General features: G+C 38.4%; 1 protein-coding gene across 1 annotated transcript; it reads right to left on the bottom strand.

Annotated features, from left to right (window-relative positions):
- Positions 1–21391: 21391 nt before the first annotated feature.
- Positions 21392–23323, bottom strand: LOC105221681 (uncharacterized). Its single transcript, XM_011198830.3, has 4 exons — positions 22865–23323; positions 22633–22798; positions 22039–22564; positions 21392–21916 (listed from the first exon to the last, which is right to left on the bottom strand). The coding sequence occupies exons 1-4, from the start codon at positions 23251–23253 to the stop codon at positions 21732–21734; spliced, it is 1266 nt and encodes a 421-aa protein (XP_011197132.1). The 5' UTR covers positions 23254–23323; the 3' UTR covers positions 21392–21731.
- Positions 23324–26400: the final 3077 nt, after the last annotated feature.

Consider the following 26400-nt stretch of genomic DNA (forward strand, 5'->3'; position numbering starts at 1 on the left):
TTTACGCTCCGGAACAGAAAACAAAAAATTTTGTTTATCAAGCTGCGTTACATTGAAAAAAATGTAGAAAAATCGCAAATAAATGCTTTTCAATACAATCTAAATTCAACTTTCTTTCCTTTTCAAAACAAATAATTCCACGCATGGCAACGCCTGTGGGGTCAGCTAGTATATATATATATATATATATATATCCCAAGATTTGTTATTTAAATTAAGCAAAAAACAAATAAAATTATCCTGAAATATGATTTTATTTAAATTTTAAATCACTTGCTTTGCACTATATTGCTTTAAATAGTAAATTTCTTACTTCTGCTCTTTTTTCAGCTTAAATGTGGAAATACTTTAAAACAATCACGAACGCCTGCTGTTGTCATTCACTGCCCTGGGTTCTTTGTGCGCCGACTACGAGTTCGCTCGACTCCGCGCGCGAATGCCACTAAAATTGTGCTCATCCGGCCATTACTCATACGCCACGTGCAACACCGTCAATCTTAGTTTTAGCTAAGGGCAGAGCTATTGTTGTATTTGTTGCACACAGTTGGTGGTTTATTTTGCTAACGCCGTCAGTCATAACACTTACATAAATGCCAATTACCGGCCAAGGTAATTTAATGAAAGATTTTTAATACACCGCTATTTTGCTGGCGCTTAATCCCACATCAGCTGCTTGTAAGCTCTCACTGTATGGCGAAATTAACACGCAAACTCTTCGGTACGATACAAACGGGCTCTTGAGGAAGGAAACAAAGTAGCGCCGCTGTGGCAATTAAGTAAGGAATTTGAGCGGTTTGTTAACACTGCCTAACTGTCACCATGGAGCACATTTTGGGCCATAACGCTTCTTCAACTTTTACAACCACTTCGCCACCACTTCATTAGCGAATTCGAAGAATTTTGAATTAAAATTTTTCATTTCGATACTTCAGCTGGTCTGTATGTGACAAACTCAAGCTGAATCTTCCAAAACGTCAACAGCAATATGGAGTCTTGCTTTTTTGTTTCGAAAATAAAAAATTTCATCTATTTATTTTCAGATTTACATACTGTTTTGAATTCACTTTATCGTTCTTTAATTAAATAATTATCATAGTATTTTTTACTCGGACATTAAGTTGGCTGTTTTTATAGAAAGGCAAACTAATTAAAAAGTGAGCCTCTATCGGAAAATAAAAATAAAGAAACAACAATAAAAGAAAAATAGCGTCAACAGTGTGTAATATTGACCAAGTTGCGTTGGAAATGTTGTTATTTTTTCCAGAGTTCAGCAAAAACTTTCCACACAAATTGTTGCTGCTGAGAAACTGCAAAAATCTATGAGTGATGCAGCGATGTGGGAAATGTCGAAGTGCGTGTAAGTTGAGTTCTTCTTTTAGTTGTCTGGTGGCGGAAACCGACATTCAGTCATTGCAACTTCGAATTGTAAGAAAAGTTTCTACGGAAAGTCAAGAGTTTAATTTCTGTTGCCATTTTGAACCAACGTTTTTTTTATTTCCTGCGACTTTGCGGTAAGCTTTGCATAACTTCATGTTAATTAAAGTTGAATTTCACTTTTAAACTCGACTGTAGGATCTGCCGTTTTATGTGCGAAACTTTGTTTTGTCGATTTTGCAAATTATGGAAATTGTACGTGCACTTTCAGCACTAATTATATGTATGTGGCAACAATCATAATTTCTATGCTGCAGACTCAGTGTATTGCGCAGGTGTTAGTATCTCCCATTGTTAGAAAGACAAGCGCGTTAGAAGACATCTTCGAGAATTAAAACTGTTTATGAAAGACTAAGTTGAAAAGCTGGAGATGATGATGCTTTGTAACGCCAAGCCCTCCCTCTTACAGCCACAGCGCTTTGAGCCTATAACAAATATTATAAGGGGAATATTGTTTATATAACACATTACTTTATATTTCTCTCTCCAGTGATGATAGGCGTAAAAATTGTTTTGCCAACAATAAATCACATACATCGCTATTTACAGGAGAGTTCGATACTGATTTGCCATTTTCGCTGCCTTCATTCGCCGAATGGCCCTCACCATTAACAGCATTGATGCATTGAGCTGACCGCAAATTAACTAAACGGGTTTGCGAATCGCCCTCTATTTGTCTAGTAATTGAATGCGTGCATGTGATTAATTTTCCAAATTCAATTCACGGCCTTTGTGCATTCATTTATTTGGTGCTTGTTAATTATGTGTTTGTAACAGTTTAATAAAGTAGTGTATAAATAAGCGTATTTGAAAATAATCAGTATTGCATTGCGGTCGGTCGAAATTAATCACGTATACGCCATGTATATATTTGCCATGAGAAATGTCACTTTTTGACAAATATTCGAGTAATATTTGAAATATTCAAAGCCGCTTTAATTTTTCGTGTGTCATATATGCAATTTCGAAATGAACACTCTGGTAGTTTACACATAGTCGTTAGAACGGTATTGCCACTAACAAAATACATACATACATATATAAACGCAATACTTGGCTCCATAGTCAGCAAAATGAGCAATTTATGTCGCATGCCAATATTGCCGGGATGCACTATAAAAATTTATGCCAGTTATTCGCTTCGGCATCGGCAGCGACACAGGTGGGGTGTGCATCGCTTGCTGTGGATGTTACGGAGGGAAAGCACCTTTCATTTCATGTCGCTGCCAACATTTGCCATATGGATTTTAAATTGGATTTCACTGGTTTTGCTCATTTTTGTTACTTATAGCGCGACTTCCGCTACAAATATGACGAGTGAATTGTTTTCATATTATTTTATTGGAATCATTCGTATAATCAGCAGCAAAACAGGTAGCTTTATTATACGGCGAGTGACACAGCGAGCGCTACGTCAATTACTATACTGAATGTTGGCACACTCGCGACATGCTAACGCCGCACTGGTCGCGTGTATATGAGAGCCACATGCTACATGCTACATGCCACATGCTACATGCTACATGCCACATGCCATTGACATGCGACAGCCGTGACACAGTGTCAGTCAGGGCAACAGCAGCGCTAACAACACTTGTCATTGTCTGTTGTCACTTTTATTGATGTTTCTATGCCACGTTGTTGTGTATTATTATCCGTTATTGTCTGCGCGTCACTTTGTTGTCTCTTTGCTGCTTCGTTTTTCTGCAGTGCCTCTGTTTTGTTATAACAATGCAGTTGCGATCTGTTGTCATGGCGACGGCTGTCTGCAATTGCGCACACATGCACACAATCTAAGGAACTTGCGACTCTTGAATATATTAATGCCGGGAGTTTCGGCCTTTCAACAACGCAAAATATTTTATTAAAAAATTACGTCTTCACACACCTGTTGAACTTTAAATATTTATTTCTAAATATTCTAACATTTAAGGAAGAAAGCTCAAGTTAGGTAATATTTTATCAGGCAAACAGAAAATGTTTACATAAATTAATAAACAAAAACAACGAATTATGTTTGATCTCAAACAACTCAGTAGAACTCACTCAGTAGGGTGTCTTGCCTCTCAAATTTCACTGTTTATACCTTTGCTTGAAATTCCTGTTGTACATTTTTGAAAGAGATACCTTTTCCAATATAATAAATGTCCGCGAAAACGGAAGAATTAATGCTAATACGGTGTAGTTCATATGGATATCATTTATGTGCGATTCCAAGTGAGACAGAAAAATTTCTAAAATTGTATCAACTGAACTGGCAATAACTGGAATGGGGAAGAAAATTTCGCGCACATTTCTATAATTTGGCAGTTGTATATACGAAAAAATATATGCATTTGTTTTTACTTTAATGTCACTCATACGCCAATGTGCACCTGCAGCAACTACCTCCACATCTCTCATCTCATTCAAGAAATGAACAATTTTCACAATTTTCACACTTCATTCGCTGCACTTCCGTACAGCGGAAGCTTAGCACAGCATTGTTGTTGGCTTTCCCCTCTTGTCTTCTGCTAGATAGCAAAGATCCGCTTGTGTGCTGTCGGTTAGCGCGTTGCCTACTTAACGCCATTGTTGGTGGGAAATGAGAGAATACTCGCAAAGCTTCCACTGCCCTGTCAGTTACTGTCGCTTTACCTATCGCCTAGCGCTTTCTGCCTTGTCTCTGCTGGCAACTTAAGTGACAACAAAAGCTCTTTCTGTGAAGCTTCCCCGACGGCCAAATGAAGTGGTGACGTCTGCAATTAAGCCGACAGCGTCGCCAACAACAAGAAAAAGCTGCGTTGGGCGATGCTTTCGCTCTGTTCTTCCTCTGTTCGTGCGTCCGTATACCGTATATACTGTTCTGTGCGGCGGTAGTAGCTTCTGTTGGCTCAAGTCAAAAAGTGTAGTAATTGTCGACTTAACGCCGAGAAGGTGAAATTACTTGCCGGAATTAAGCACCATTGTTTGTGTTGACTGTCATTGTCAGAGAGCATCAAGCGAGCGGCGTTTGTTAACGCAGAGTAAAAACCTCAAATATATGTGTTGTATGGGAATATGCGGCCTGTTGTGGGAAAATTAATCTGGCTATATATGTAAATAATTGTGAGTCGCTATTATCTCAGAGCAAGCGAAGGGGGATGGGGTCATATGTAGAAGTTCGCGCAAGTGAGGAAAGTTTCTGATTGCCATTCACTTGGGAGTGGCCAGGAACGATTCTTTTGCATATGACTCAAGCAGCTCACGACTTCCGGTTTTAGACCAAGTATCCCCTGGGTAGCTAACAGACATCCGTTTGGAGGCGAGCTAAAGTGAGAAGGCGAAGCCCGCTTCTGCGGTTGTGCGTAGGGCTTGGGACCCACCACATAAAAAAATCTCCCCAATGAAAACAAACACCGAGCCTCGGATGAGAAACCCCTTTTTTGATGACGACCCCTGCAAACGTACTAAGGATCATGATTTGAGGGCATGCCCCTGGAATGTCCGGACTCTTAATTGGGAAGGTGCCTCTGCCCAGCTGGTTGATGTCCTCATACAACTAAAGGCTGACATCACCGACGTCCAAGAAGTGCGATGGACGGGGCAAGGACGAAAGAAGGTGGGTCCTTGTGACATCTACTACAGCGGCCATGTAAAGGAGCGCAAATTTGGCGTTGGATTTGTGGTGGGAGAGAGACTACGTCGCCGAGTCCTGGCATTCACCCCGGTGGATGAACGTCTTGCCACAATCCGCATCAAAGCGAGGTTTTTCAACATATCGCTGATTTGCGCCCACGCCCCAACGGAAGAGAAGGACGATGTGACCAAAGATGCTTTCTATGAGCGCCTAGAATGCACCTATGAGCGCTGCCCCCGCCACGATGTCAAAATCGTGCTTGGCGATTTTAACGCCAGGGTGGGTAAAGAAGGTGTCTTTGGCACAACAGTCGGAAAATTCAGCCTCCATGACGAAACATCGCCAAAGGGCCTGAGGCTGATCGACTTCGCTGGTGTCCGAAATATGGTTGTCTGTAGTGCCAGATTCCAGCATAAAAAAATTCATCAAGCAACGTGGTTGTCCCCTGATCGAAACACGCGCAATCAAATCGATCACGTTGTGATAGACGGAAGACATGTCTCCAGTGTTTTAGACGTGCGTACGCTCCGAGGACCAAACATTGACTGGAACCATTATCTAGTATCAGCAAAGATACGCACTCGCCTCTGTGCAGCAAAGAACGCCCGTCAACAAACACAAGGAAGGTTCGACGTCGAAAAGCTGCAATCACAACCGACAGCCGAACGATTTTCTACTCGACTTGCACTCCTGCTCTCTGAGAGCACTCATCAGCATCTCGATATAAGGGAGCTGTGGAACGGCATCTCAAACTCATTGCATACCGCTGCAGCCGAAACAATTGGTCTCCGGCAACGCCAAAAAAAACAGTTGGTACAATGAGAATTGTCGTTCCGCTGTGGAGAGAAAACAGACTGCCTACCTCGCAACGTTGCGATCGACCACAACACGTTCGGGGTGGGATAGATATCGAGAACTGAAGAGGGAAGCGAGACGCATTTGCAGATGTAAAAAGAAAGAGGCCGAAATGCGTGAGTATGAAAAGCTTGAAAAGCTGGCCGACATGGGTAATGCTCGAAAATTTTATGAAAAGATGAGGCGATTTACAGAAGGTTTCAAGACCGGAGCATTATCATGTAGGGACCGAGGAGGTAATCTGGTAACGGATGTCCAGAGCATACTGGGATTATGGAGGGAACACTTCTCCGACCTGCTCAATGGCAGTGAAAGTACAACACCAGGAGATGGCGAACCCGATTCCCCAATCGATGACGATGGAATAGATGTTCCATTACCCGACCATGAAGAAATTCGAATAGCAATTACCCGCTTGAAGAACAACAAAGCGGCGGGGGCCGATGAATTACCGGCCGAGCTATTCAAATACGGCGGCTAAGAACTGATAAGGTGCATGCATCAGCTTCTTTGTAGAATATGGTCGGAAGAAAGCATGCCTGACGATTGGAATCTTAGTGTGATCTGCCCAATCCATAAGAAGGGAGACCCCACAATCTGCGCCAACTACCGTGGTATAAGTCTCCTCAATATCGCATATAAGGTTTTGTCGAGCGTATTGTGTGAAAGACTAAAGCCCACCGCCAACGAACTGATTGGACCTTATCAGTGTGGCTTTAGACCTGGAAAATCTACAATGGACCAGATATTCACCATGCGCCAAATCTTGGAAAAGACCCGAGAGAGAAGAATCGATACTCACCATCTTTTTATCGATTTTAAAGCTGCCTTCGATAGCACGAAAAGGAGCTGCCTTTATGCCGCGATGTCTGAATTTGGTATCCCTGAAAAACTAATACGGCTATGTAAGCTGACGTTGAGCAATACCAAAAGCTCCGTCAGGATCGGGAAGGACCTCTCCGACCTCTCCAAAAACGAGGCTTCAGACAGGGTGACTCACTATTGTGCGACTTCTTCAATCTATTGCTGGAAAAAATAATACGAGCTGCAGAGCTAAATAGAGAGGGTACAATCTTCTACAAGAGTGTACAGCTCCTGGCGTATGCCGATGATATTGATATCATCGGAAGCAACAACCGCGCCGTTTGTTCTGCGTTTTCCAGACTAGATAAAGAAGCGAAGCGTATGGGTCTGGTGGTGAATGAGGACAAGACGAAATATCTTCTATCATCAAACAAACAGTCAGCGCACTCGCGTCTTGGCTCCCACGTCACTGTTGACAGTCTTTACTTTGAAGTTGTGGATAATTTCGTTTATCTGGGAACCAGCATTAACAACACCAACAATGTCAGCCTTGAAATACAACGCAGAATCACTCTTGCCAACAGGTGCTACTTTGGACTGAGTAGGCAATTGAAAAGTAAAGTCCTCTCTCGACGAACCAAAATCAAACTCTATAAGTCGCTCATTATTCCCGTCCTGATGTATGGCGCTGAAGCGTGGACGACCTCCACTCCGGTGGAAAGACCAAGTGCAAAGTGACCTGGCTTCACTTGGTGTTTCCAGTTGGCGCCAAAAAGCAAAAAGGAGGAATGAGTGGCGCGCTCTGGTGGATTCGGGTGTAATCGCTTAAAGCGGTTCCTACGCCAAATATATATATATATATATATATATATATATAAGCGAAGGAGTTGCTCTTTCACTTAGAAATGTAGAGTTCATCCAAACATACAACACATATAAAGTAGATGGTCTACCAGATGTTTGGTATTGATGTTTGTAATTGTCGTCATTGCGACTGTAAATGACGCAAACAAAACTTGGTAGGCATTCCAACTGATGATTTGCCATGACAGGGTGGACCCAAAATACATGTGCTTTAAAAGTGGTTGAAGAAATATGTGTTTATCAATGAGGGCTCGGAGCAACATACTGCAAGGGGTTAGTCAGTTATATTTATATTTATTATTTATTTGAAGTAATATTTTTACACTACTGCAACTTGACCACTTAACTTAACCTTTGTTCAGAGACGAACCTACCTCCCTGTGGACATTTGAGCTACGCACGCCCAACGTACCCAATTAGAGGCACACCCATCAACTCCCACAGCTATTGTATCATTCGCTCGAAGACAACCCGAATACGTACAAATCGGTCTACAAGAACTGGAAGGGCTTCAATTTGCAACATCTACACACACAATACATGCATGTAAATGCATCTGCTGGTGATATTAGATTGTAATAAATTTGGCATGCGTCTTTAGCAGCATTGTAGAGCAATAAACCAAGAATCAAACTGTGTGCATGCATCACCTTCAGTTCCAGTCACAGCAGCCACTGCAGCAACGTCAATTCATCGTTTACCGTCGTTGCCTCTGCATGGAACATTGCCTCCAATCCAGCTATCGAAAGCCACCCGATACATCATCATTGATTAATATGTTTTGATATTGCCGTCGACAACGTGTCCCTGGTGAACAAACAGCAAGTGCCAAGTGACCATTCAATTGCATTTCGGCCGACCCCGAAGGTGCTCACACCGGCCAAGTGCAGCCACATGTTTTGGTTTATGTTTATGTGGGCGTTACTGTCGCAGACACTCCATGTGGCGCATAAACAAAGCATTTCTAGGTGTTGCCCCTCGAGGGCGACAGCACAAAGGCCACGGGAGTGAATGGTGGTGAATGCTGGGATTGCCTATTGCAGCTCAGTTAATTTGCACCAACGCCGGCATAATTGTCAAATGCCATTTGCTTTGTGGTGATAAATTGCAAGAAACGCTTTGGGCTAACGGCTTGAGAGTGTCAACAGCACCGTACCCCAGATAAATGTATATGTATGCATATTTGGGCTGCATGAGCGGATACAGTGGTGGGCCGATATGCAACTGTATAGCGGTCACGGGTTAGTGGTTTATAAGTCGGCAATCCTCTATCCGAAACAAAGGAATTACCCTTTGTAACTTAATAAAGGAGGTTTTTGAAGGAAAGCCACAAGCAAAGATGAGATTGCTTACCGCATCGAGAGCTGGGATTGGGTCAATGAATATACATAGCAGCGGGAACTGTTTCCAAATGCAGAATAGGAGATGCCGTTGCGATGAATATCTAAATCATATTTATAAGAAAATTATGTATTTGAGAGACCGCGTCAATCGATTCTAAGCAAAATATTAAATTTCGCTCGGCAAATAAATAAAAATAGAGCCAGTGGTTGGTTGTTGTGTTCTTCCTCATATTACATTTCTTACTTTAATTTAAAGTAAATAGCTTAATGTAGGCAGGGAACATAGAAGCGGACAGAAACTCTGATACTAACTATTACAACCCTGACAGACTGACCGAACTTGACGGGACGCCGATACGGACACTAACACGGACGACAAAAGAAGAACTGAAAAAGAAAACGATTTCAGTCTCCGTATAACAATAGCGTAAGATAGACCTCGCTAAAAAACTAAAGATTATTTTACAACCTACTGTATTTAAAAACTTAAATAAATATTATTAAAACTAATTTAATTTACAACTAAAAATGTAAAATGTAATAAATGTGGCAAGTAATAAAAACTCCACATCAAGCCGAAGCAATACTTTCATTTTTATTCAATTTGCAAGTTTTTATCACACAGCTGAGAGCAACAATACTCATATTTATTGCATGTCTTAGTTACACAGCAATAAAACAAAATTATTCAAATATTCATTTGATCAAATGCCTGTCTGCTCATTGACGTGCATATCTTTTATTTCTAACAATAAATGCAAATAAATTGCCACAAACATACTGAGAGCAATCTACTGCTATGCAAAATACCCAACATATTTCTATTTGCCAGTAAATTTCAGCTCGTAATTTCTCTGGGAGAAGCTATAAAATTATATTTTCCACACTATGGAACTGGTATTAAGGAAACTTGATTGCATGTTGACTTTCCAGCGACTTTTTTACCTGTTACTCTAAAGTTTAAGTATGTCAAAGCGACAATTTCTTACATATTTTGTTGAATGAAAAACAATGCTTCATGCTTACTGACAAAACATTGAAATTAATTAGAGGCAATTATTAAATGGAAAACATAATCTTATTGTCTGATTTCTATAAAATTGTTCATAAATGGAGATTATAATAAAATGAGTGCAAATATTATTGGATTAAAAAAAAAATAATATTGTTTTATTCACATAAACTAATAACGTAAGTAGAATTTCCGGGCTCAGCTGACAATAATCCCGCATCGCTTTGTTTGCTTGGAATCAAGCACATCGCTAAGTCCATGGATCTGATGTTCGTGGAATGGTGAGCAGGTGAGTAGAGCTTATGCATGTATATTTGATTCGTCTGCACAATGTTATTGTTTGAGCGACAAGTTCGTCCAAGCGCTCATGCGGTTGTCTGCTAGGACTGCAGACCATTGTTTGCAAACAGTTACTAACAACTACAACAACAACTATTATGAAGGTAATCACAGCAACTGCGCAGCGCAAAAACAAACACACACTCACGCCGAGTGATCCAAAATTAGCATATGTTTGATTGTAAGCGTATGCACATACTACATATACTCTCTTTAATAGCTGTACTTAACTCTAGCAGTTGTGTACGAGGCATTGTTGTTATTTATACATCTCCATATATGTATACCAAGAATACATAGACGAGGATCTAAAAATCACAACAACGAACAAAGTTACCTTGATTTTTATTACAGTTCCAGAAAAATTGTTCTTTGCCTCCATTGCAGCATACGCTATGTAGAGAGAATAGTTAATCAAACTATGAAAATAGCGGTAAACATATGCAGAATAATAACACAATTTGAATTTCCAATGAATTTTTAAACACACTATAAAGATAAAAATATTTAAAAAGCTGCGATTCGTTTTCATACATATTTGAAATTTTCTGCGAAATAAAAAATGTCTAAATTTCACCGGGCATCTGCACAATAATATTGCTCTGCTAATTAACTTTATATGTAATGCCAAACTTGGATGGATGGAGATGTACCTAATCTCATCTGCAACCAGTCAACATTATTGCAAAGTTCTAAACTCATTCTCATTCCACCTGAAGGCAAACTGCGAATGGAAAAACCATTATTATGTAAGCCATTATGTAAATTTAGTTTACTGGTGCTGGCTATCAACTTATTTGCAGGACCCAAGAGCAATAAGGATATATTTATATGTACATTCGGTTACATTAGTACACATACATTCACCACCTAGACATAAACAAGCGTGCTAGAGTGCGGCTCTTAAATAAGAAATTAAATTTTTTGTGACACCATGTGGCCATAGACATATAACCCACCTTACAGATTATACATATTTTCAAACAGCTGCAATATAATTAGCTAAATGTCCAAATGCATAAAATAGTTCTTAGTTTAAATTCTTTTCAAAACTCGCAATTTTAGTGATTTACGTACGGATATTATATATCTGTACTTCTAAAGTATCGAACCAATAACCAGAATTAACATAATTGAAAATTTTTCAGTACATTAAAAAGGCTTCGCTATTCAGACCGGTAAGTCAAAAGGAAGATTTGGTAGAAGCTAGAAAATACTTCGGCTACTTGGCTATTACTTAGAGTATCGTTATCAGCGAGATAACATCTAACGTCGAGATAGCGGTACTTTCCATTTACTCATAAGTGCGTGCTACCGTTAACATACTCTTCACTCCAAGCTCCGTCCTTTACTTTGCTACGGGTTAATTTATGAAAAGCGCCAAGACTGAAAATCCGCTTATGTGCACATCGCAAGCTATTTCACTCACAATAGGAGATTTGCAGTGTTAAACATGTTTTATGTAAATTGCCTGACGCACTCTAGGTCAAACAATTCATATGAACACGCTTGAACAGTGGCAGACAAATCCCTTTTTTAGCATTTCACAAAAGCATGGCTCACATGCACACAAATGTCGCACTGCGTGCCGTCCCAAGTTCGCATTAATTTGATTTGTGACCCTCCGCATGACATATGTAAAACTTACAGTCATATTATATACCAAAAATATATAATATGTGCACAAGTACATATGTATGATATAAACTTGACATATTGTTATTGTCCCAGTCACGTTACTCTCTTGTGTTCCTTTGAAAATATTTATTTTACGCATTCACTTGTCATCCTTTCCTTACGCCGTGGACAAAGGAAAGACGGAAGGGTCGCATGTGACGGTGATTTGTGTGTGAGCGAGTAAACATTTTGTTTTCAGAAATAAAAATTTAAACAAATATGAGTCACAACAGCGAAAATGCCCAATTACTCAATGATCCTTTTGCTTGAAATATGATTTTACTTGTGCTCTGGCCAATTTGCCTCAATAATAGGGAATTTAAAAGGGCGTTCAAACATGTTGGAATAGTCCGAACCTGGAGTCTGCAGCAAATGACAGTGTTACAGGTAAGCGCAAATTTTGCACAGCGAAACTTAATCCGTAGGCAAACGGACCATCTTGGATTTTAGCGGAATAGCGTGTGGTGAACGCCGACAAAATCTATTATGACGTATGTATTATATATATAATGTATATTTCACCAATCAAATTAAAAAACAGCCACAACTTTTCTGAACTCGTCACTTCGAATTGATTAAATAGAATGGAAATGAACTGCTGCAGTATTGCCTCTCGTGCAATATCCGCTTTGTGGAGTATAATTTTGCATAATTAAAGCCGATGACTGCCGGCGGATGGCTGACGAAACTTTCGCGTCAAATTATTCACCTTCCATGAGGCTGCAACAATATTTGAATAGCAACAACAGTTGAAGAGTTGAGAGAGAAGAGGGTTTCCATAATGATACTCATAATTAAAATGCGATACAGCACGGCGTATTGCCGATATAATATAATTACAGTTATCCAAATCAAGCGAATATTCATCTTGTAATCAGTTCAGTAAATTCAGTTTTACCTATAATATTTAATTCAATTAGTTTAATTGAATATTAACCCACAAAAGTTATGTGTTTTTGAAAAACCCCGTCCCCTTGACTCATACGAGCACGTAACGTGTGACCACCAACTTGTTTTCGCTTGGCAAAAGTCAACTATCGAATTAGCTTCATGATTTGCAACAACACCTGCCAGTTGGACTGTTACTAACCGTGGTCATTTCAACCAAAAAGAAATGCCTCACAAGCGATAAATCCCTGAAAGGACTGCACTTAAGCCACATTTAGGGTCATAGTGGAAGTTTTATGTCTCCCCAGGTAAACTTTGCGAATGGCGAAGCGAAGCAGCGCAGGATAACGCACCAAGAAAAATACTTGTGTGAAGAGTATTTTCTTTTCTTGTTGGCCACAATTATTGTTGTTGTTGTGCTGGAAAATATGCACGATTCGATAAGCCACATCCCTTTGCTGGTAAAAATGCTAGAATGCAGCAACTGCTGACTGGTAAACATGTGGAAACAGACAAACGTACGTAGATACGATAAATATCAATGTGTTTATGGAATGCGCTCTCTGCATTTCGCAGCTGGCGAATTGCACTTTCGCTACATGCCAACATTTGAGAATAACTTTTAAATCTTGTTTGAATTTTATTTTTTGATAAAAGTCACACTTTTCATTTAGCTTTTAACTTTGAGTTGATCGGAATTAGTGTTTCTCACTGCAGTCTGCTATAATCGCAATCGGCGACCCAGAAATAGAGAACCTCTACTAAATATCCAAATGGTCCACATAAAACAAATTTTATAATTTTTTAAATAAAAACAAGTAAGGTAGGGCTAAGTTCGGGTATAACTGAACATTTTATACTCTCGCAATTTATTTATTTAACTTTATTTATATTATATAATACACAATTTGACCCACATATTCGTCATATATATTGTATAAATTCCATTGAAAGCTGGAAACCATAATATTCTGTTAGAAGCACCGAGGTCCTCGTGTTCGATATATTCTTCTTCTTCTTGACTGGCGTAGACACCGCTTACGCGGTTATAGCCGAGTCCAAAACAGCGCGCCACGTATCCTTCCTTCTGGCAGTTTGGCGCCAATTGGTTATACCAAGCGAAGCCAGGTCCCTCTCCACCTGGTCCTTCCATCGGAGTGGAGGTCCCCCTGATGCTGGAGAAAATAATACGAGCTGCAGAGTTAAATAGAGAAGGTGTTCGATATATGGGGCCTTAAAAACCTATGGTCCGATTTCGGCGATTTTTAAAATGGCGCTGCCACACTATAAACATAGTATTTGTGCAAAGTTCTACACCGATATCTTCACTAGTGCTTACTTTATATATTGTAAAGTAAACGATTCAGATCGACTTCAAAGTTCTGGTATATGGGAAGTAGGCGTGGTTGTGATCCGATTTGGCCTATTTTCATAACATATCATTGGGATGTAAGTAAACTATTACAAACCAAGTTTCATTGAAATCGGTCGAGTAGTTCCTGAGATATGGTTTTTGACCCATAAGTGGGCGACGCCACTCCCATTTTCCATTTTGTAAAAAATCTGAGTGCAGCTTCCATCTGCTATTTCGTATGTTAAATTAGTGGTGCTGACGTTTTTCGTTAGTGAGTTAACCCACTTTTGGTAATTTTCAACCTAACCTTTGTATAGGAGGTGGGCGTGGTTATTATCCGATTTCTTTCATTTTTGGACTGTATTAAGAAATGGCTAAAAAAACTGAATTTGGTTTACATAGCTCTATTAGATATGTACAAAAAACCTATTTGGGGACGGGGCCACGCCCACCTCACCAAAACAATTACATCCAAATATGCCCCTTCATAGTACGATCCTTCATAACATACTTTTATTTCCATAGCTTTATTTATGGCTTAGTTAGGACACTTTATGTGTTTTCGATTTTCGCCATTTTGTGGTCCGATTTTGCTCATTTTCGAAAGCAACCTTCCTATGCTGCCAAGAAATAAGTGTGCCAAGTTTCATCAAGATATCTTAATTTTTACTCAAGTTACAGCTTGCGCAGACAGACGGACGGACAGACGGACAGACAGACATTCGGATTTAAACTCCACTCATATAACCCTATATCTAACTCGTTTAGTTTTGGGTGTTACAAACAACCGTTATGTGAACAAAACTATAATACTCTCTAGCAACTTTTTTGCGAGAGTATAATTACGTACCACTTGGACAACTTGTTGGAAGCCATAGCAATTGAACAAATACGATTTATAAATAATATTGTCTCTCTTCAGGAAGTCATATGTAAACTTTGAATATTAAATGGTATTAATTAGTTAATACAACAACATTTTTCCATTAATTTTCGGATGTCTTTTGAGCCCTTAATCGGTTCACCAGAGTGACAACATAGAAAATATTTTAAATCTTTTTATCGTACATACATTTAGCAAAAGATTTTAAAACAACACAAATCGATATGAGAATTAATACGAATATGCATCATATGCTCTAACACAGACTTTGACGCTAACCTTGTCACCAGAGATTTAACGCACATATGTTATGTACTAGTCACGTATGTATGGAAAAGTATATAATGCCAATGTGCCAAGATATAACTCCACTTCATCAGGACGTGGAATGCTTGAATTAGCGAAAGCGTTAAACACAGGGAGACTCCCATTGCGGAAAGGTTTGTGTTTAAATAAAATTAAAGCTTAAAGCTAATCGTACCACGGAGTTCTATATATATACTATAAAAGCTCAATTTGTTAAGCTATAACTGCGTTTAAATGCAAGCTCTATTGTAAATGATTTTAATTACATAAAAGCTCAAGCTTCCGAAGCTTGCCATCAGGTTGTGGAATATAAGCTCAGGCTTTCCAAGCTTTCTAAATAGAAAGCTTTTTGTTGGATGCATGAATATGCAGATTGTATGTCAGGTTAACTTTTATAAGTAAGCAATTCTTTTGTTCCATGCATATTCTTCATATGGTAGAAGACATTCTTTATTACTGTTAAACTTTTGAAAAAGCATAAAGGCTACCAACCACCAGAGGCCGCTTACCGAAAATTTCTGAATATATTGAAAAAATATGTAGAATAGAGACAAAATTCGTGTGTTCTGTTGATGCTCATAAATTTTCGCTGGGGTATCACTTCGAGATATCGTCATATGTTATCATATTATATTATACAAATACGAGTATTTAGTGAGTAATAGGCCCTAATGCGTCGAGAGTGATCACATATACATAAAAGTTAAATTCTAAATAGTGCTTGAAGCATTTGAAAAACAAGCAGCTATGTTTATCTGGAGAAATAAAAGTAGTATTTTAATAGTGTCAAATCTCGTCGTTACCCTCAGCAAAGCAATTTAGGAAATCTCTCGCGCTGGAATTTCAAGCAGCAGTGTCCGCCAATTTATTGTTTTTTTTTTTTAGCAACAACAAAAAAGGAAACTCCTCATACATTAGAGACAAATGTTCGCAGCGTTTGTGGCTTCACTTTGTGGTGGTGGCAAGCACACATCTGCTGCTAATGTGTCAACAGTTGTAATGCGTTTTATTATCCTATTTCCGCAGCCATTTTATATGTGCCCCTTCCTCGTGTAGTTATTTGCACAAATTGTTTGCCACAACAAAGCTGGTTAAAAAATTAGCAAGTGGAAAGGCACCAGCAAGCGGAGGAATGCCAATTAAAAAACCCCTCAACACAAAAAAGTGTTGGATGAAAAAATTATGGTGTAAATGTTGCTAATTAAATGCGCCCGCGTTTCCTGCTTCCTGCAGCTCGCACATCCGGTGTTTGTGCTTCGCATTGTCGCTGCTGTGCTTGGACGGATGTAACCGTTGGACTGCAGCTGGAAGAGAGGGAGGCAAGGAAGGGACGCCAAAGTCATGTATTTCTTTGTTTTTTTTTTTTTTTTTTTATTTGTGTACAATTGCATATAATTATGTATACAAAAAGTCTTTATTTCGGCTGTGGTGAGCGCATTGTACGGTATTTCTATGATTTATATGATAAATATTTTCACATTTGCAAAGAGTAAACAATCTAATTGCTTATGCTTTTGAATAGGGTCTGTTCTTCTTTAAATAATATGGAAACAAATAGGTGATTGAAGAGTTCTGAATTTGAGCCTCTCATAAATACCAAAATAAATCTCATTGAAGTGAAACTTATTTATATTTCACAAAACAAAAGCTTCAGAATCACAATGTCGAAGGTGGAAAAACTGATTATACTCAAAAACACAGAGGTTTTGATATGATTTCCAATCATCTTTCACTCAAAATTCTGCCAATGCGGATTGTACTGCAAAAGAGCAACACGCCAGTGTGCCATCGCAAACATTCATTATGCAAAACTAAGCCTAATGAAAAGCAAAATAGCCGAATTATTAATGCAATAAGGCCTCCGCATTCTAAGGAGTTGCATTTTTATCCTCACTTTTATGAGAAATGTTTCTTTGTTCGCTGAAAATTTATATCCTGTAAGTACCTCGCCAATCTAAACAAACTCATCACATCGAAATGACCAGCATATATTCTCATAGTTGATTGCAAATTTATGCTAAAGTCAGATATTGTGGGTTATTTATGTTATGCGCCTTTGTTGGAATTCATTATGCCGAGGCGAACTGAAATATTGCGAATAGTTAGAGGGAAATGCCATCAAATAAACTGCAATTGCCAGGGTATAAAAATGTAAACGGTATTCAGATGCCATTTCGAAGACCACATATAAGCACTTCGCTTCACTTTAGTATGAGCTGCAGAGGCATCAAAGGAGCTAACAAAAAACCAAGCTAAAACCAATCCAGCTAAAACAACAAAAAAAAACTATTAACGGCGAAGACAGCACACGCTGATCGCTGCAGCAAAGGTAGGGCAAGCAGCTCTTGGCATTCTCCAGCTGCTTGTTTCGCTTAGCACATGCGAACGCGTAAGCTCCTTAATACATCCGTCTATATACTATATAATGGACATGTGTGTGTGTGTATGTATTGTGTCGGTTTGGCAGGTTAATTAAAAATACGTCTCGCAGCCACAGCCAATTGTCTATTTGTTTATGTGTGTTTGAGTGTGTGAGTGCGTGAGTGCTTAACTCGCAAGAAGAAGTAGAGTCCTCTAATAAGCATACACTTCCACTAAGCGGGTCATAAAAAATGCAACATAAAATTAAAAGTCGTACATACCTAACGCACACACACACACAAATACATTCATATGCATGTTTGTATATGATAATATCGCTTGTAACGGAAGCATATAAAGGTCTTGCAAACGGTGTGTGGCTCAAAATACGGCACTTATAAGGGCAAGTCTGTCGGAATGTGGGTGTGCGTGTTGGCCTGTAATTAAATGTAACCAATGCCAGCCGTAAAGCGCGTAAAAGCAGAAGAAATAAAAATGCACACAAATGCAAATGTATAAACATACATACATATAAAAAACATATGTATGTTCATACGAATGTGATATCTTTGGCCATGTGAATGTGATGTTATGATGTGGGTGTAAGTTGCTTGCGCGTCTTCTAGTTAAGAGCCCCATATGTACGACATATATGTGTATACACATGTACATATGTATAAGCACATTTCCGTTACTCTGGTATATTTCCTTTTTGCCGTTTCCCGCCTTCAACTTGGATACATTCATTATAATTTTTTCTGCGCTTATTTTACTGTCCTTCAAGCCGTTTTCTTCTCGTTTATTTGTGTATTTGTTTAACCGAATGTTGTTAGAGTTTGCGGCTGCGAATGGGTTCCTGTGAGCAACCATGCAAGTCCTGCCTTAATGTGCAATTATTTTCTTTAACACCAGGAAGCAATGTATAATGCTAGAAACAAAGGCCTCGGAATGAAGGAAAGGTAAATAGAGGTAGCAAACATATTTATTATTTAAATATTTAATTTAAAAAAATTAATTGAAAGACGTTGAGAAACTGGCCTTGAAAAAATGTGTTTCTAACATATATGTACACAAGAAATACGCTTATTATTTTTCCCAAACAAAAGTCGGACTTGATAATTTATTATATATAAAACTGGGAGAAACTGCTTATTGCCGGATGCTACTTTCAAAAATAAGTTTTATTTTTTTCAAAAGAGCGGTGCATACGCATAAATTGCGTTCTTTTCCTCTAAACCAGCAGGGAAATAAGCCCATAATGCAGAGTAAGTGCAAATTATAGGAATTGAAAATAAAAACCCCGCACGCCAATCTTTGCCTCTAAAAATAAAAAAAAACCGCAAAAGTGCGGTGAGATAACACTTCCTTTAAAGGCTAAATTAAATTTTCGCTAGATTTACTCAAGCTTAAATTGTGCACGCTTTCACTCCTCAAAGCAACAATAAATATGCTTATATTGCGGTAGCTGGTGCCGCTACTGCCTTTGTCATAAATCTTCGACAAGTGTCATTTGCCATTTGGCGGCGAACGTTTATGGCTTTTAAAATTTGCGATATGCATCTGAGCAGAAAATCCCTTTCGCACGCACACATTTCTATTGCGCGCACTTGATGCATGCTGTTGTTGTTGTAGCTGTTGCACTTGCTACGGCTCTTTGTTCGTCTATCATTGCAATAACGGTTGAGCTGCTGCTTTTGTTGTTGCCATTGTTGCTTCTGCATTGTGCATTTATCGGTTGTGCGCTCATACGAACAATGCCCAGCCTTCCGTGCGGAGACGATTGGCTTTGACAGGCACATCGCGTCGCAACACACTCCAGCAGGTTTGCCAGAACATCGGGATTATGCCCACATTCATATCTACAGAAGCTTTGCAGCGCTTCTCAAGTGTGTGCATTTGTTTAGTATTCGATTTGCGCCAACTTATGGCATGTAACCCGGCGAGGAGCTTCGAAGTAAATTGCCGAATTGGAGGAAAAGGCAATCCGTCAAACTTTCTGGTCGTGCACAGCTCTTCAGTAGGTGATCCGAATGCATTCCAAAGTTATGAGACACGGAGAATGGTGGAGCAGTATTTACTCAACCAAAAGCAAGACCTTTTCTAAATATATGATTAAAATCATATTAGTCCTTTAATTTAACTACTTCTGCCGTAGAGGGTATAAAGTTCGCTTGCTCCGCTAGCGTCATAATTAAGAGTGTGTATATGTGTGTGTCCAGATCTACGAAAAGTGTAAATGTCAAATGCACTTGCTCCTCGAGACAATGTACGAAGCGATAACGGGCGAATGCAAACACACATTCACATCAACAACAACAACAACAACAAAATAGAGCTTCAATGACTGTTGACGAGCCGACAAGTGGCGTTAATAGCCATCAATACAAACATCAAGAACATCAGCAGCACTGTGGGGCATCGCTTTCTATGCAATTTCGAGAATCGACGGAGTGTTGAGGCAGTGCGCTGGAGCTTCCTCGAGCACAGACATACATCTAATCAATTTCAATTATGTAAGATGTAAAAGCACGTTGTCAGTCGACAATGAGCACATAACTGCGATAACAACAATCATTAGCATCATAATACTCTACCTTCAATGGCAGCTGCAAATGATAAGCACACACATATATACATACTTGTCAAATGTGTTGGTTGGTGTTTATGCTTATCAATCACCATATTTCACATGCAGCAGCAGTTTCATAACAATCACAACGATTACAGAATCAGTATGTTACATGGGTAATTTAATTTCACTTGGGATCTAAATAGGCAAATTTGCATGTCAGTATCTTTTACAATAAAGACCTGTTTTAATCCCATTACTGAAAGTATTATATCACTCCGTTTACTTTAAATACCACATTAGTTGAAATAAGTAGATACCGCAAAGACTCTTAGCTATAAACTCAACAAGCGATTAGCTGCTGCCTGCTAGATGTCATTCTGTGGATATAATGCAGTATAATGAATGGTGGCGACTATTTGTCTCTATACCTACATTCAATGTATGACTTCAATAATATTAAAAAATCTCCGAATCACAAGATAAAATACGTTAAACACAGTTTTACAACAAAAGCAAATAGAAATGAAATATTATGTCCGCAGGGACATAGGCGCTGATTTTCCAAGAAATATTAGCGACCACCAAGTAATCGCAAAATTCAATTTATACTACGAGCGCTCCCGGCAGCCATTTGACAATAATAAAAAACGAAATGTCTTTCAAAAATGAAAGCAAACCAATGACAGTTATGAAGGAAACACAAAAGGAAATCAATGTTTGATGGTCACTTGAAAGCTACATTGAATTCACAGAGGAATAATATTAAATTTTATTCCTTTCAAAACTCACTCAAGACTTCTAACATCTACCGCACAAAAACAATAAGTGAATGCACGACCGATTACGCGTATGTGTCTTGTGAAGCTCTCAATTTACAGCAACATCATTTAATTTGCCCCAATTGCCGCCGATGGACATTTATCAGTCGGCGTCTCATAAATTTTGCTGGAATTTCTATGAATAAAATGGCCACAAGGAAATTTGAAATGTCTTTCATTACGAAATTTAAGTTAACTAATATGATCGCATTAATAAATTAACCGTCGAAACTAAACGATGAATTACTTAATTCAGAGAGCGGCTGAAAGGTGCAGCCAAAAATACAAAAAGGAAGATATGTGTTTATTTAAACTTTCAAGAAATGTCACATTCAGCTTACACATGAAACAATATACACTTATATTAAGCTTTCTACTAACGAAAAGAAATAGTTTATTCCTCTGTCAATAGATCAGAGTGGTTCCATGTGCCATTGAGCTTCATGTTTTATCACATGTTATTCATACTAAATTTAGAATTGGAATTATAACAAGCATTGTAGTTTTTACTTCTTACTCACTGGCCCTCTTTTCTGGCGGTTTCCTGATTTCATACATATATACATATAACTAGTTTCTCTATAGTTAAGTTATTATGAGTGCATCGAAACGGTTTCGAGATTTTAGTCGTCTTCAAAGTAACCCAAATGCAGATATTTCGGCAGCAGCTTTTCCAGCTCTTCGAGGAAGTCTGTGCGAGCGTATATTTGCTTTCGGGTATCATCGGATGACATTATTTCGTCTGGTCCCGTATCACCATCGCGGAAGGCCATCCAAGCAGGTAGAAATGTGATAAGAAGGAAGAGCTCTGTGAATATATGCAGAAATGTGATAAGTACAAATGAAATGGTAAAAGGAAAGTGGAATTGTTTGTTGAGTCAGTGACTGAATAATCTTCTAGCACACATACGTGTGTACTAATTATATTACCAAAATATTTTTGCTGCGTTCGCTGTTCATGCAAATCCACTAATTTCGGAAGCGGTCCTTCAAATCCAATTTTCTGCAGTGTTTCCTTAAAATGTGTGAAATAGAAATACATCCACTGCGGAAAGTCTTCACGGTGTTCTGAGTCCAACAGCATGTAATACGAGTAAATTAGGTCATTAATCATTGGACCGACATAGGACAGCTGATAGTCCAATAGCATCACGTCCAATAACTTCCCCGAACTGGGATCGTGCTTGAACATCATATTTTTGTTGTGAAAATCGCCGTGGCACAACACATAGTAGGCGTTAGCCTTTCGGGCTTCCTGGTATTCCTTGAACGAGTTTATGGCGCCTTTGAATAACTTGTTCCGAATAGATTTGAGATGCGGCAGATAATTTTGGAGTCGAGGCATTGTTTCTACCTGTTGAATTAAAAGATCAATTGCTTGTGACATGAACACATTTTCCTCGATTTTAGGCATCGTGAGCAGACCTTGGCGATAGCTTTCAAAATATTCCGGTTCCTTAATTTAAATTAAAATAATATGAATTTTCCCTCTGTTAACCTTAAATTTTATTTATACCAACTCACTTCAAAATTAATTTTGTAGCTAATGGCATGCCATTTCGCCAGCTTGAGGTAGGCCAGTTTGATCTCCTCGTTATTTACACAACGTCCGCGCAGCACTTCGTACCCCAGCGGTACAATATCTTCGAATATTATAATCTTTCTGGGGCTTAGCTCATAAAACAGAATACTGTGGGGATTTTTATTGGAAATTCACAAGAGTTAACAAATAGTTTGTATTCAATATGCGACTTACGGCGCCTTCAGGACAGTATCATCACCGATGTCTCGTAATATCTGCTCGAAACGTGGTATCACCTTCGTGTACATCCCGATTTCAGTCTCAAATATTGTTGACTCCTCGAACATTTCTTTCTTGTGCCCCTCCTGGGAAGGCATTATTTTCATAATCATCCTTTTTGTCTTCACTTCCCCATCGCATTTGTACTCCACGGTGGCACGAAACATAACACTCGCGTAATGATCTCCTTTGAGCGTGGCGGGGGACAACTCGGTTTTCCTTAACTGCAAGTCCTTGGCGTCGGTTTCAAAATTAAGCAAAACTTTGGTAAAGAACTCATCGTTCAGCCACGCAGGTGCCTCCAACTCATCTGCATTGTAGTTTTTGTTATTATTTGGTGCCATTTTCTCGCTTTTGCCGCCTTGTTGTAGCTTTAAGAAATACGCGACTACTGAGAAGAGTCTCGACAACAGACTTACATTTATTGAAAACAGACAGTTGAGATATTATTTCTAGTAGACACAGCTTTTTGAGCATTTTTTGCTAACTCTAATTAACTGCTGGCTTGTGTTTGTATGTAATATAATCAGAAATAAATGTGAGTCTATCACTGAGAAAACAGAGTGAACACAAAAAGTCTTAGAAAACCGTTTTCAACCGTTTCCCTTAAGGAAGTAATTAAGGAATGCCAAAAAATGTGGGTGCATTTAACATCGCTCTCTCAAAACGAAGGATTAAGTTTATTCATATTCATATTGAAGTCATTCTCAAAATGGAAATGCAGTTGGCATCTTCATCGGAATCGATCACAAAAAGGAATAATTCGAATTAGGAATTTGGTAGTTGTCATATTCCGGCTGGGTAATTAATTTTTGGTCAGTACCAAACTTGATCACTGTGCTCTGGGAGATGTGAGATGGTAATCTGTCCTAAGAAAAGCCACTGGAAATCTAAAAGTTCAGAAATACTTTCAAATACTTTCAGTGTACAACTGTTCTTAATTCTAATGCAAACACATGCAAACTGACACATAAAGTGTATAGGTATATGTATATATAGATATGTATATAGAATTATATGAGATGCGCAACAATTTATTTAAAATGAAACTGCAAAACGCTTTTTAATTTACAGCAGAGATAATAAACGTAATTTCATAGCACATACCATAAACTTACTACTTTATACACTTAGTATTTTGCTCACACGCTATCTCATCCCAAATCTATATGCATATATGCTGTATAGGCTATCTGGTCTATAGATAGGTGCAGAAAAGTCAACTCATCACAGCTAATAAAAGTGCGGCGCGGCACAGTGGGATGTTGCAGGCAAATTGGCGTCTAGCAAATCAAAATTTCATGCAGTTGACAGATAAAAATACTCTCGCGTTTAAGTAACTCCAATAAATAGCTAGATTATTTCAGTGAATTTAATTGAAATGAAGGCAACTAATATTTCAGCTCAGTTACCAATTATTTTGCGTTTAACTACGGGTTTTCGAAAATTTACCCACTGTGCAGTGTAAGTAGCAATCATGGCATGCGCACATAGGTACACATATGCAGTTGAAAAGTAAACAACAACAAAGTAAGCACGACATTTGTAGCTGCTATTTGTTGTGGCGAATAATTCAAGTTCGCGGTTCGCGCGAACGCACATGTAAGTATGTATGTTGAGTCTAAATGCATGCAATTAAAGAATGTGTAAAAAAACAAATACATTGTTTTCATTGACAAATTAACTTTGACAGATAATTAATTACAGTTAGTTTGTTTAAGGAAAATAATAAATAATAACAGTAATATGTAGAGTGATGTGTTTTATTAAATTGTATTAGTGTTAGTACCATACAATTGAGCTATAATGTACTTATAACATATTAATTGTAATGGTTATAGGTATATAGAAAACTCGAGCCAATACTCAATTAACTGCTCTCTAATTACTCTTCTACGTGTCTCTAATAGCGTTTTAAACAGATAATGCATCGTTGAATTTGACACATGTCCATATGATATGCAATTCCAGTCTGTCTTGATGTACATGCTATTGTGCAAAGAAATCGATTATGCTCCCTATGCTCTATGAGCAACATATCAAGAGAGTATGAGAATAATGGCATAATGGTTAGCAATAATAGGTATACATACATACATACATACATAAATATAGATACGATTATAAGAAGCGCTGACATAAGTGCATGACTATTTTGAAGGCGACATTAATGTAGAGTATATTTATTTAATCAGATAACATATAACAGACCAATGAACAATTATTTATTTCAAAAAACGAAAATTCCCGTTACTTTTTGAACACATGTGGCAGAACAAGTATTAATTGTTTTTGTTGGTTTAATACTCCGAATTACTCTAATTCACACGCGTTATACATTCGTGATAACTAATAGCGAGTATACGTAATGGAGGGCGATTAAAAAACGAGTGGCAAATAGTAAGTAATTCAAACAAGACAAACATATGTATGTACATACATATATGTACATGATTATATGTGACTTGCAGTTATCTTGAAACACTCGAAAAACAACACCTTTTTCCAAAGCAGACATCTCTTCACTGATAAACGTGCATATCTCTAACGTTATCAGTGAAATTGAAATGAAGGCAGATGCGGCTTTGAAATATGTAGCTACAAAGCGTTCCGTAAGTGCTTAGACAATGGGAATCCAAATCAAATAATATTATATTTGTGGTAAATATGTATTCATTTATTCCTTTTACTTATTTGCTTTGTGAACATATACTTATTTCTGTTTACTTCGCTTCTTATTATACATTTTGTATTGTATATTCTAATCTCCTGCCGTAAGTTGAGCAGACACTTAGGGTATTCACAAGGTGTCATAGTGTGTCATATCGTCACATTGTCATATTTTTTTATGACTATCATACCAACACTGTTGTTGTTTCACATGCAAAATTAAAATATGACTGATACAACACTGCGTGGTATGTTTCTTGAGTTCGCTATTCTATACCCCTACCTGCCGAATTTTTTCGGTTTTTTGCGGTATACGCCTAGTACTGCAGTAACCGGTTACTTTTTGGGGCAAAACTTCGACGAGTGGGTGGTCGGTTTTCTGTGAGGAACTTGTTTTTTTGGGTCGGTCAGTGGTCGGTTTTGCTCGTGCCCTTCTGCCCGAACACTTCTCAACCGATTTATACCGCACATTGCATATATCTGGAAAATACGGACATATATCTCAAAAATCGCTATGATTAAGTGTAGAAATATGACAAAATATGACATACAACAGTTAAGGGTGCTCACAAGTGTCGTATTTTTTAAGAATATTAAAATATGACTTAAGATATACAACAAAGCTTGTGAATTGCCTAACTGTTAATAGCAACCCATGTCTTAAGCCCAATTAAACTTATAAACAAGCACCATGATGGGAGTTACAATGATAGCAAAAGCGCGCAGAACCGGAAGTGGCAACCGGCGGCCCAGGGCCAGCAACAAACGATATAATAGCTAATAACTAGAATAAGAAAAGCACATTGCTACCACACAATATA

Source organism: Zeugodacus cucurbitae, chromosome 2, assembly GCF_028554725.1.
Source record: "Zeugodacus cucurbitae isolate PBARC_wt_2022May chromosome 2, idZeuCucr1.2, whole genome shotgun sequence".
In the NCBI taxonomy this organism is placed as follows: Eukaryota; Metazoa; Arthropoda; class Insecta; order Diptera; family Tephritidae; genus Zeugodacus; species Zeugodacus cucurbitae.

Coding starts and splice junctions, on each gene's coding strand:
- LOC105221681 (XM_011198830.3), bottom strand. CDS start 23,253: ATGGCACCAAATAATAACAAAAACTACAATGCAGATGAGTTGGAGGCA. Junction 22,799..22,864: donor GATACTGTCCTGAAGGCGCC/GTAAGTCGCATA, acceptor AAATCCCCACAG/TATTCTGTTTTATGAGCTAA. Junction 22,565..22,632: donor GCTACAAAATTAATTTTGAA/GTGAGTTGGTAT, acceptor ATTTAAATTAAG/GAACCGGAATATTTTGAAAG.